A 13,622-nucleotide genomic window follows, 5' to 3' on the forward strand; every position below is an offset into this window, starting at 1 on the left:
GGTGTGAGCACATGTGTGAACTGTGATGACACGCCACACATCATCAGGGTGACGATACATGTGACGATGGGCAGTATGATGATACTGTGAGACGATATACATTTGCAATAAATGTTGTCTTATACTATACGGTAGTTTCAATCCCTTAAATGCCTCTACACTTCTGCAAATATTCAAGCAGGACTGATTTATGGTCATATCTTTGTAATATAGGATTGTTGTGCCAATGTGATGAGGTGCTTTGATTTATCAGATATTTCATGTGCTGTATTAGACAAAAACAGAGGTTCCTGTTTTATTATTTTACAATTTTTCATTAAACTAATACACACCAGGGCGACTGTTGGCAGAAAGGTTCATATCCAATATTACTTCAAAATACCTGGCTATGTTATAGCTGGGAACCTTTGTTGCATGTACTCCCCTTCTCTCTTCCTACGCCCCCCTCCTCTCTCTCGAATGTAAATTTACATAACAGAAACTTTAATATATTATTAGAATTGGGTTTTATATTCATAGATTCCTGTGCTTTTGACTTACCAAATATTTTAAAAGCAAACATGCAAAAAACCCACATAGATCCCAATCACAAAAAGCAAAGAAGACGAATGAAATAACAAGCGTATTGGCCACAATGACTCGAGACATGGGACAATAGAGACCATCTAGCGATTGGATCACACCAGCCGTTACGGCAATTTGGATCAGGGCTGTAAAGTGCAGGAGGGCCAATGGCCCCTTCCCCACTTCCACACCACGCTACTGCCGACGCCTTCTCCCGGACACACCCATCTTCGACATCGACCTTCATTTTGATCTCTACTGTAAAGGTGTTATCATGGTGACACAATCTGTCCAGGGCTAGACTTATAAACAGTAGTCTTTTCCAGGACCACATTCTGTCATGATGACACACACACACTCTGACTTATTAAAAGGTAAAAACATAACCAGCATCGCTGTCGCAGCTGGTAATGTCAGGCCACTAAACGTTACAATTAGTCACTCATGTTTCATAATCCCTCTCAACCACAGAAACCCCAAGGGGTTCTGCCACCACAGTGGGACCACAAACCTTCTTACGAACTATAAACATGTTTACGAGTAGTAAGAAAAGAGGCCAGATTGACATTAAAGAGGGGGGGTACTGACTCTAGATACGGCCCTTCAGCCGTAAGTCCAGCCTTCCCACTGAGGCCTTCTAATTGCTTTGTCCAAACAACAGCAGAACCACTCACTGATTAGTAATATTCACTTAGTGAAATTGATGATTGATCGTGTTGGCATGCGAACAATAAGTACTACCGTTCAACACCTCCTCATCTTCCTCAGAGCATCTTCCCGCAGCACCAGATGGCGGACTGTGATCACCCTCAGGAGATTCTGTCACTGAATACTTAAAAACGTGACCTTAGATAAAGAAAAGTGTGATGTTTGTCCAAAAATAAAGACTGTGTACTTAGTGTGTGTTTACATTAACAGCAGAACCCGGTTTGTGTTCACTGTCAGCTAATGAGATTCAATGTCTCCACCTTGTGGTCATTTTGATGTAATGCAATAATAAACAGTTTAAATAATATAAATAATACAGTTTTCCAATTTTTTTTTTGATGGAACAAGGATTGTAGATTTTGTCCACGATCACTTAATGCAACAAGTAGCCTGTGTAAACCTGTGTAAACGTTGATAAAAACACCAGACTTTTGTTTTAGGCCAGGCTTTAGGGAATACTACACTAATCCCTTGGTGTTTCCTTGAATCCGTAAAGACAATATAGTTTTTCTCACAGGCCTCCATGGTGAAAAAATTAAAACATTCTTGATGAAAGTAATTCGGGGGCCGCATTTAATAAGTTAGAGTAAAACACGTTGGATTCGTACCGTGAGTCGCACGATATAGCTATGGTCTAACCTCAGTGAGTTAGGATGAGGCTATACTAAAGGCACATTATATTATTACAAATGTGGATTAGAAGATCTTGTAACCTTAAATAGTGGCAGTAAAAACAAAAACACATTGGGGTTTAGAGTGTTTTATTGGCACTTTCTGAAAGGCTAAAATACGGTGCAGCTGCTGAGAAACAAACTATAGATTTCCCCAAGTGATCAGGATAACTTAGTTATTTGCATATTCAGTAACATTTCTTCATCGGAGGTGTATAATTCTAAAACAGAGAATCCTGCTGAAACATCCTTACGGTGTATTTTATTGACAGGTCAATAGGATAATGTCTATGACCTACTCGTAAAACAGATTGCTCATTCACACAAAAATTAATTAAAAAGGATATTGCTAAAAGTAGCAGTACATGTAAATGGACCACAAGGACAACAATCACACCATCGATTAAGAGCTCTAAAGAGAATATTTGAGACAATGGCAACTTTGCACGTTCCACAAACCGGATTTTATTTTGGTTGTTCTCTTCCTTAAAAGCTCTTGGACTTGTCCTGGTTGTTCATGTACTTCTGGTAAACCACTTCCAGTGTGGTGAAGACGTTTCCCATGAAGAGCACCATGTAAGAGCAGCCGCACATCACAACCTACACCACAGCAATAAAAAAAAGAGAAACTCAGAGGCAGACCATTTTTTTTTTATTTAAAAAATATATGGTGTTATAAAAGCAACTATCTGTATTTGTTTATTTCACCAAAATATCTGTATTCATATCTGTATACGGGATTTATACCAGAAGTTGTTCAGTCTCCACTGAGTCTAAATAAAAGCTAGGTGCTTGTTACTGGTCCTGATGTTAAGGAATAGTGGAAATATAAGAAACGGTAGGCAGAAAATACAAGCCAGAATTATTTTTTACTTTTAAATGCAGGTTGTGTGTTTTTGTTAAGTTGGTCATAAGTGCATGTGATTAAAAAAGGAGCTGGGGGAGCGATTCTTCCACTACTGACACAAATGAGATATATGACTGAACTATATATATGATATATATATATGATATGATATGATATATGAAGAACTGGTATGACAGTTTTGCAAGTAAATAAACGAGAGAACGTCAAAGCTCTCCGGTGTACAAACCTGCCACTCTTTACACTCCGGGAGCTGAAACATCTGGAACAGTGTTATGCTGTTGTAGAGCTGCAAGAACTGGAGGAGGAGGAACAGTCAACAGTCATGAACACTTTCAAAAGCCAACATTGGAGTAAGAAAAGTCCATAGTTTCTAGTTTGGCATTTCTAAACTGAGATTTTCCCACATATTTTTTTGCAATCTTCAGAACAAGCAATGATTAATATCTACTTATGTTTTGATTATAAAATGCTGATTAATGAGCCCTATGTGTAATTAGCACTACTAAGAGAGAAGCTACTCACATGACCAAAGAACAAGAAAGGAAGTAGGAAGGTCAATCCTCTCCACATCCAGGACTGGAAACCCTCTGAAAACACCAGCAGAGGAGAGGAGAGAGTCACTGACCTAATATGAATCATATCTATCATTATCAATAGAGGGTGATCATGACCCATATGTGAAGTAGATACTTGAGAATTTAAATCATTATTATCATTAAGATCATTGACATCCAATAAACTTACGATATTACATATACACATAATTCAATTTTTTGACGGGGATCCCTTTGAAATAAATAAAAACAATGGTGACGAACATGTGGAGTGAGCGAAACATTGTACAGTTGAACAAGCGTCTACGGCCATGCTGCCGGCTCCGCGAGGCTATACTTGGCACACAGTTTACCATGTTAACCATCTTAGATTAGCGCTAATCACAAGTTATTTTTTCAGGTATTTGGTGAATAAACCAAAGTATTGGACTAATTAAAATCTTGACCCGATGATGGTAATAAATGAAAAGTCAGTATATCACAAAGTTATTTCAATTCATCCTGAGGGGGACATCTGAAACACATTTTGGGTGATATTTCACTTAAAACCACAAATGTGAACCTGTTGGTGACGCTTGATGAAAAGTCAGGGAATCACCAAGGTCGTTAGGATTCATCATCTGAGGATGTCTGTGTCACATTTCAGAGCTGGAACCTGTGGGCCTCTTCTCCTTGAATTATTTCAGCCATTCAACAAACTAATGTCCGACAGCGGTTTAGAGTGCACTCACCGACTGTAATATCCATGTTATGTTTTTCTCCCAGAGCTCTGAGTCTGTACAAACAGCCACTCTGGTAGTAGTACTGGAGGAACTGGACAAAGCCTACATTGCAAACAGAACGGAGAACAAAAAAGGAAGTTGTCGGCCAATATATCACTTATAAATACAGAATACTGTGTGTAATTTGTCTCAGAGAAACAGACAGATTCATGTGGAGGACTGTCCACACTTGATACCACAAACTTGACCAGACACTGGGAATGTTTCAATATAAGGAAGAATATTCAGAGAACATCTGCTTTCCTTTTTAAACTGGTCGTAGCTTTCTTGTCCTTTGGTGCCTTGTGCACTTACACTGTTCAAACGTCAGATGTCTGGGAGGACGACTCTATCATTCTGAATGGTCTTTCAGGCTTTTAGGGGATAAAATGCCCTCTTTATACAAAGAGGTTATTTTGTATCAAGGGTTTGAAAAAATAAATAAAAAAATGACACAGTTTAATTCTCTTACTTTGGTATAGACAGTATGTTAGGAACTGATTCCTAAACATCTGGTAGAGAGCGCCGTCAGGCCTGCCAACAAACACAATTGGTTAGGATGGAGCACAAACCCAAACCTTTATGACCTTTATTAGGTTGAAAGTCATAAAAGTCAATATATCATTATATTATATAATTTCATGCAGGTATGCTGAGATCGTAAAGCCCGTCCTCAAAAAACATAACTCACCAGGTTAGCATGACTCCTGACTGGAAGGTTGACACGTAGTGATGGAAAACCCACCAACCTTTGATCCTGAAACAACATGGAGGACTGAAACTGAACAGGACTGTACGTAGAACTGCCAGACCAGCAGGATGTTATGCTTCAAGTAGTGTCTGTCAACGGCTAGTCTTGCATACCGCTGGACCCATGAGCCGACATAATTTGTGCTCATTCATGGATGGCGTCTCCTTATGCTTTTCGGAGGAGAGCTAGCTGTTATAAGATTATTTGGTGAAAAGGAAGTAAACACACAGCAGGGCTGACGGTTTGTGATCAGAAGAAGCATTAAACAGTCCACAAGTGTTACACAGTGAGCATCTGTTACGTGGGTGAAACACATGACCGATTGTGACAACCCCTCCCTTCCACTAGGGGTCCTGTTTGCTTTGTGTTTTGTCTTTCAGGCTGTTCATTAATGAGCCACACCTGAGCTGGTGGCTGCTATAAAGACTGTAGTGTTTTTTAAGCTTAGTTTGTCACATTTGGACTTGCACATCTATGTAAAATGAATTGTTTATGTGTAAATTACAATGCATGAAATATGATAATTAATAAGGGATATTATTGTGAAGGATTTGTAATTGTATGCATATTAAGGTCATTTTTATTACTGTGTAATGATGTCCATGTGTACATTGCAATGCGTCGCCTGTTAAGCCCTAGCGTCCCCCAATTGGGGGACCCTTTTATATCAAGAAAATCAAGAAAGAAATCATGGTATAAATCCCTCCCCCCCAAAAAAACAAACATGTTAGGTATCAAATTAAACATAAAAATCAGGGCTACAATAATATATAATCCCGATGTACAACCTCTAAACACACCTCAAACAATAAATAGGATTAGGGGTTAGGGTTAGGGTTATTAGGGTTAGGGCTAGGTCTTAAAGGGTTAAGATGAATTATTGTTTATCAGGTCACAGAGTCACTGGTTAGCTGAGGGTCACATGGACTCTGTACTGGAGAGTGCAGAGGTCATTTACACACAGACAGTGGTTGAGGGTTTTACAAAGGAACATTTGGTTTTAAGAACAAAGGGAACTGGACCACCTGTGGTCTGGGGAATCTCCCTACTGTTCTTATCAGGCACAGTGGGGGGATTCGATTTGCATTTTCAGCCAGCAAAGGTGAAGAGGGTCTGTGGGAGGATGACTGTAAGCTGTAGTAAGATTCTCATCAGTTGTAACATATAGAACTGAATAACAATTCCTTCTAGGTCAAATATTTTGTTAGTAAACACAGGAGGGCGGAGTGAGGACTTCAGGTACCGGAAAACATGAATGTTATGGAGCCATTTTCCAAACCTGCGCCAAAGAGAGACTCCGCCCCTGTGGGACTTTTAGCCAATCGCATGCCGTAGATTTGAACCAATGAGGCAAATGAGCTGGGATGTTAAAACCAGATTGTTGGACCGAGTTACCTTGCAGGTGTTAACCTTGAGAACCGGAAGACTCCTGTTGCACAGTATGCAATGGTTCACATGGTACGCAAGTTGGTAGTTAAAGAAGGGATGTGGTGAACTGTTACTGTGACCATAAACGCTACAGTTCATGGCTTGGTTGGTGTGAGCTGTGTTGTAGTTGGGCTGCCTCTTTGTGCTGTGCGTCTGTGGACGACTTGGTTGGCTAGGGAGCCGTTATGTCAAAGGAACCTTCTGGATGCTACTTCGGATTGGCGCTTATGGTAGTTCTGTCTATTGGCTGGTAATTATGGAAATTCCAGTTCTGATTGTTCACCACTCGTTCCTGTATCTCGATGCATGAACTGGCGCTCCTGAGAAACCTCGATGTTCAATTCTGTGCCATTTCATATTGCAGTGTAATCTCTCTGACCTTCCTTCTCAGCGCTCACTATTAGATGGTTCTCCACATGTTGGAGTTGCTGGGTGGCAGTGTGGAAAATGATTGGCGGACTGGAAGATGCACTAAAAAAATCTGTAAATATGAAATCTATGTAGTTCGCATTGAAGTCAGTATTCTTGGTGGGAACACTGTTTCTATGGAGGGGGTGTGACGACCCCTTCATTTCCGCTGGGGGTCCTGTTTCCTTTGTGTTGTCTTTCAGGCAAAAGTTAATCAGCTGATGAGCCACACCTGAGCAAGGGGCTGCTATAAAAACACCTGAAGATGGAGGGTTTTCTCCCTTTGCCTGGCTGACTGCTCTCTGTTCGACACTGCAGCTTATTTGTTTTAAGTTGTGGTGTTTTTTTAAATGTCCATTTATCACTTTTAACTCGTCTGGTTTCCCATCCATGTTACAGTCTGAGCCGGATTGTAACACATACCTTTTGCGGTCGGGACAAGGTGACAATTGTAGTTTCTATTTATTCAACATTACAGCCGTGGGTGTTGCTGACACTTTTCTAGTTATTATAATTAAAACTGGGAAGAGTAAATTTGTCGCAGACCTTGAGCCATTGCTGATGAGGACGCTCTCCCGGATGGTGAGTGTGCAGTAGTACCACACCAACAGGAAGTTAAACAGGGCATCTAGGGTTCTGAAACAAAAGGCACATAAAGAAGTTAAATAACCAAAGCCACACATAACAGGAAGTCATTTAACAAACTCATTCATCCATTTGTGAAGACTTAACTCACAAACTGTCCTGCTGTAATGTTCTGCAAATAGAAATCTTACCTGGAGCTAAACAAAACGCGGCACGTGAAGGAGAACACGAAGAGGAGGACCGTAAAGACCAGTTTAAATTTCTCGTATTCCTCTTTGTAGGCAAATCTGAAATGATGAGATGATAATGTGATGACATGACATAACATATTTTTTAGGGTTGTAAGAAGACGAACGTGAGCAGGACTTACTTTGACTGTTTGTTGAGGAGTGTTACATTGACGTTTCCTAAAACAAGATTGAGGTATAACCTAAACAGGAATAGATGCCAGTCAATCACAGTGCAAGACGTCCTAAATATTTTGAATATATTCCAATTCAATGTTTCTTCATTAGCTGCTACTAACTACCACTACTATGAATGATTCTGCCGGAGAGAAAAAAATACTGACAAGTAACATGAATGTCCTGTCATTCAAGTAAACGCAGTAAATCACATGACAAAAATCATACCCGTTCTTCTTTGGCAGAAAACCTTCCATTTCAGAGAAAGCATCTGTTCTATCTTTGATGGAGTTTGCCATTTCAGCGATGGCTTCCATGTCCTCTGTATTCAATTTGGCTGTTGGATGAATTGCTTTGCATCTAAAAGTGGAAGAAAAACATTATGACATGGTTGTAACACAGCACAGACTTGCATACAAAATCACGATCCATTGTTACATTTTGGTTTGCACTTGATACAGTGGGCAGTGTACCAGAGTAATCGGAAAAGAAAAAACAATTGCCGAAAATAAACTCTGTGGCAAACACACGATTTATGGTACTCACAAGTTATGTTCAGCAAAACAATCTGCACAAATTAACACCACTTTAATTACATTTTCTTACTGGCAAGTTGATTCACCACAAAACAATAATCCGCTGAGTTACAGACAATGTAAGTCAATGGAAAAGTCTTTCTGGGCCCCATGGCATCATAATGCGATGGACCCGGAAATTGAAATTCATCCACTTTTAATGAATCGCTGATCAATACCAACTCTTCTAGTGAGGCAGTGAGCTCTTTCAGTTTCTTCCTCTGACGTGCTATGGCACCAGAGCAGCTGTCCTGCAGTTTCGTCACTTCCTCGAGTTTCTGTTTGTATAAACGATGGGTGTCCTGGGAGGTGGAAAAAACAGAAATACAAAGTTGTGTATTGTTTCAATTTTTGTATTTATTTAAAAGATCTGCAAAATAGAGAGGCCGTTGATGACAGTACATTTATATTTAAAATACTGTTTTGAAACGGGTTGTCACATAAAGAAGTCAGAATTGTTATCGGGGTAACGTGCAAAATACCAGAATGTTTTTAATTTATTTATTTAATTTTAATCCAATAAAAAGCCTTTTGGAAATCAACAAAACTTAATTACTTTCTCATTCCTGTTCTTATAACAGCCCCACATGAGTGAATATGATCAATGCACCATGATAAGGATGCAGCTTGATCATCTTTTGTTGTTATTGTTTGTCTTTAATTCTATTGATATTTTTCATGATAGTGACAACACTAATTAAATCTCCCCACTGATGTAATCCTATCAGGGTGTGTTAATTATAAATGGTAGGACTGTTTTTGTTATATTCATAGAAAAAGGCTTATTGTTGTGAACATCAGCTAGAATACATGGTGCTAAAGAAAACACTTCTGTATCCTGGTCAAGGGCTTTAAGCTAAATCCAACAATTTATGTAATTATATCATAATATAATGTAACTTGTTGAATTTGAATGCATATCTACAATGTGATTAAAAAAAGAAGAAGGAAAAGGCTCATTGTTTTTCCACTAAGCATGTGACTTTCAATGACAGCTGTTGCACATTTAGCTGTATGGTCATAGTGATCATGTGGAGGGCTGGACCCGAATAAAGGCCAGTGAACGTTACAGGTGGAGTACAAAAAGTACATTATCGCCCTCTGAAATGTAACGTTGGTGGAGTTGTATAAGTATACCAGTAGCATTATGTACTTTAAATGTTCTTTGGTGGCTTACTAGCGGAACAACAATGTACCATCGGAAGCAGTTCACCACATAGTAATCTAAGCCTACTTTAATTGAAACTGCCTTTTTTTTTTTTGTAATCCGCTCAGCTGATCGCCACCCACCGACCCCACCGCCACTGTTTGCCTCCCCGCGGCAGGGCGCCCTCCCGTGAGTGTAGCCGAGGCAAGTGTCGCCGCTGTTTGACCCACCTGAATCTGTTGGTAGTTCTTCTCTAAATCCTCCCATTCGCGTAAGCATTCAGTGTAACCCGTTGGACTGAACAACATCTTCCACTCTGTCGCTAGAAAAACCCTCTTGTTTATGGGTTACGTTCAACCTCCGCTGTGCGACAGTTGTGCTGCTGTCAGTGTCAAAACCAACGAAGAAGTGTGGTTCCGGTGGTGCACTTCACGATAAAAGCCTGAGATGTGTCCACAGTTGGAGCACTTTTGATTACTGTACTTCTTCATTATGTTTCCTGGGAAATATGTATGTTACTATTTTAGGAGACTGTTCTTTTAGCTTACTTGTGTTTTAAACGCGTGAAAGTTGTTGTTGGCAGCAGTGGAAGGTAACATTTACATTTAAGTACTTGTACTTTAATCAAGTTATTTTATGTTCTGCTACTTCTCTACTCCACTACAATTTAGAGGGTAATATTGTGCTTTTAACTCCACTAGATTTACTTTAAACAATGTGTTATTAGTTACTTTAGAAATTCAGATTATTTATACGAAATACTATCAACAAGTACATCATGATCCAATTTCTTTGTCTGGGAAACCTTTAAACAAAACAAGACCAACCATTGCAACCCAATGTATTAGGTAGGTTGCCATTAACAGAACAAAATGTACACACAGGGTCCCTCGTATGGCTCAAAACGTGTACTGCAGATGTAAATGTTGAATAAAAGACTATTGTAGAAATTCTGCAAATATTTTTGGCCACCCGAATAAAATATCCTTTGACCGACTTGTGGGTCCCAACCCAGTCTTTGGGAATGACTGGATTAATAAACCACACAGCAGTATATAAATTAAGCGTAAAGAATGCTTTAAATCCTTCTCATATATATATGAGAAGGATTAAATATATATATATATATATATATATATATATATATATATATATATATATATATATATATATATATATAACAGGTTTACTCTACAAAAAACATTTTAAATATCATTTTTGTGCTTTTATTTTTTAAGGCCACGTAAAAATGTCCGGTTTTGTCATGGCTAACGATAACACCCTTTCCAAAACTCCACAGCCATTCCTGCATGCAGCGTGCACGTGTACGTGCATATTTGCAACTTGTTGGTCCAATAAGATGGCACGTTGGTGAGCTCTAAGATTTTGGTTCCTCATTCCAGCCAATCACTGCCAAGACCTTTGAACACCGGCTTGTGTGATTTCAAAACATGCTGCCTTGAATGCAGAAATATTTTCTCTTATATGGGAAACCCCGTTTTATTTGCAGAGTTTAGTCATGTAACTCCGAACTCGGACCCTGATTGCAGCACTCCATTATGGAAACAAGCCATTTCAGTGACATGGGTTGTATAATCGGTTCTCTCTCCCTTGCAAGGTTAATTTCAGCGCAATATATTTCTCTTTTATTGACATGTGGGCAGTATTTTTAGAGCTGATGTTGTGTAACTCTAGAGGGGGAACCTTTACCCAATATTTTAAGCACTTCTAGCAGAGCCATGCAAGGACTTAACTGCAGCTATCCATAGATTTAACCATAAATAGCATTGTTTATGAACACAAAACAAGAAAAGTCGTTTACAAAAGTTAAGAAAAAAAACACACACTAGGTATCACTGTCTAATCTTCTGTCTTTTATTTTGAGCTAATATTACCTTACATCATAAGGGTTTATTTATAGATTATCTGTACCAAATACACAGCCTCTACCTTTTACATCATCTTTTGTTGGTCCAGAGATGTCTGCCACTTTTGTTCCCATGGTGTGAAGCTCCTAGTCAGACAGCTGCTGTAGAAACCCTGTGTTTGGTCTCACGTTGGGTTTACATTTAAGCACGTACTTCCAGGCCTCCAGAAAAAATGATATAGTGCAAATACATACATTCTATTTCCTTTGTGAGATCAATAGCAAAGAGTTTATCCTTTTGAGAAGATTTATACTGCTATCACTTCTCACATCTGTCTGCTAAACTGGAGCCAGCAGTAAAACAGTCGTTGCTTTCACTTTATTTTTTGCATGGATTAAATAGACAAGCATGCTAAATAGTGACCACCGGAGGTGCTGGAAGGCAGATTTTACTCTCTTGGACTGTGTCCCCCTATTTCCAGTCTTCATGCAATGCTAAGTGGTTGCTGGCTCCATCAACACATTTACTGTACATACATGAGATTGGTATCAATAAACTCATTTCCCAAATGTTTTCACTATTTCTGTAAGTATGGAGCTGGAGTCAAGACATAATTAGCCAAGCTGAATTTAGACACTGGAAGCAAGCGGAAAGAGAGAGCCTGGCTCCGTTCACACACCTCTAAAGCCTTCTTATTAAACATGCTGTTTCTCATAAATGTTTCACAGTTACAACACATAACTCCACATGAAACACAAATTATTGTTTTTACATTTATGTTCATGGTGTAAAGAAACAAAATGCTGACTAGTTGCATGTCCGGGGGTTTGAAAAACGTTACATAAAGACTCAAAGAGCACAGAGGAAATATTACAAGACACCTAATAAATGTTTCACATTTTATTTAAGTATAAAATTGAAATACCCTCCATCAACTGGGCTTTTCTCTGTCTGCCCTCTAAAAATGATATTAAATCATCAAATACAACTACAATTGTAATTTACATTATTTCACAAAATGTCACAAGGTAACAGCTTAATTTTATTCCATCAACACAAGAGACAATATCACACATAACACTGTAAAAGAGTAATAAAGTAACATTTCTGAGGATGATTTCCTTCCTTAAAACCCCCTAATCTGTAATTTCTTAATCCTAAAAAACAAACCCCATGTTGTTTGGTAATGATTTTGAATTGAGCATAAGACCAGTATCATTATCAATGTATAGTTGCATCATTCTTACCCCACCTCAGCTTCATGCAGACTCCGCGCCCGTTCCAAAATGTTTGATTTTGTAGTTCCAGTAACCAACAACCAGAGGTGTCAAAAGTATTCATATTTATTACTCAAGTAGAAGTATAGATACTAGGGTTTAAAAATACTTCTGTAAAAGTTGAAGTATCAACTCAAGCTTTTTACTTAAGAAAAAGTGTAAAAGTACTGGTTTAAAAACTACTTAAAAGTATAAAAGTAAAAGAAATGTAAGGGGAATGTTTTTTTTCCATTAAGGACAAGCTCTTAAGCTGCGTTTCAGGGGCCTATAGTGCACTACCCCACCTCCCCCCAAAACAATCATTTTTATAAAGGCCATAATGACTATAATGTTTTAAAATGTTCTGTTGAAAAATGTGGGATGCACTACGCTACCCGTTTCAGCTGCATGTATGCTCATTTAAAATGATCACATTGTATAACAATGCAAATACATTAAAGTACCATATGTGTACTACTGAGCATTAACATGCGTTTCATGGAGCGGAAGACATGATAACTAGTTGCCTATAAGTATTGTAATAGTGCAAAATAGGCGGCGACGGCGACTCCGACACAAACACTTAAAGCTGTGGTTCTCAAACTTTTTCTGTAAATAACATAATTGTGTGACTCATCTGTGCTTTTATAAATAACAGAATAAAGAAAATTGCAATCACTTTCAAGTAAATCAGATTGCCCCATCAGACAATGTTTTATGTAAGTTCTATCTGTGCAAAAAATTACTCATATTTAGTTACTACTGAATAGCTCATTGTGGAAAACAATAAGCTATAAAAAATGTTTGCCAAACAAAACAGAATGAGTGCAGATATGTGAGCCATCACGTTGTATCAGTATTAGTGGCTGCAGTCACCTGCTTTCCTCTACACATATGTTATAAACGGAGTTGTAGATTTGATACGGCCTCTCTCAATTCATGCTCAATATTGAGATTAGATCTGTTTTTTTATTTTGAGAAACGCAACAGCAGGAAAAGACGAGCTCACGGAGCTCACTGCGTCGCGTCAAATCGCGCATGTGCAAGCGTAACCTGTTAACGACGTACCGTAAC

At 38.7% G+C, this 13,622-nt stretch overlaps 1 protein-coding gene across 1 annotated transcript; it reads right to left on the minus strand.

Moving 5' to 3' along the window:
• Positions 1 to 2,185: 2,185 nt before the first annotated feature.
• Positions 2,186 to 9,732, minus strand: LOC306733202 (transmembrane protein 120A-A-like; the record flags this gene model as incomplete). The annotated part of the gene is made up of 12 exons (XM_079214408.1): positions 2,186 to 2,543; positions 3,038 to 3,106; positions 3,334 to 3,398; positions 4,097 to 4,189; positions 4,599 to 4,660; positions 4,818 to 4,883; positions 7,260 to 7,349; positions 7,490 to 7,585; positions 7,669 to 7,728; positions 7,931 to 8,062; positions 8,461 to 8,579; positions 9,655 to 9,732. 12 exons carry the CDS (start codon positions 9,730 to 9,732, stop codon positions 2,430 to 2,432), a joined length of 1,044 nt encoding a protein of 347 aa, XP_079070534.1. The 3' UTR covers positions 2,186 to 2,429.
• Positions 9,733 to 13,622: the final 3,890 nt, after the last annotated feature.

The sequence above is a fragment of the Taurulus bubalis genome, assembly GCF_910589615.1.
Source record: "Taurulus bubalis genome assembly, chromosome: 2".
In the NCBI taxonomy this organism is placed as follows: domain Eukaryota; kingdom Metazoa; phylum Chordata; class Actinopteri; order Perciformes; family Cottidae; genus Taurulus; species Taurulus bubalis.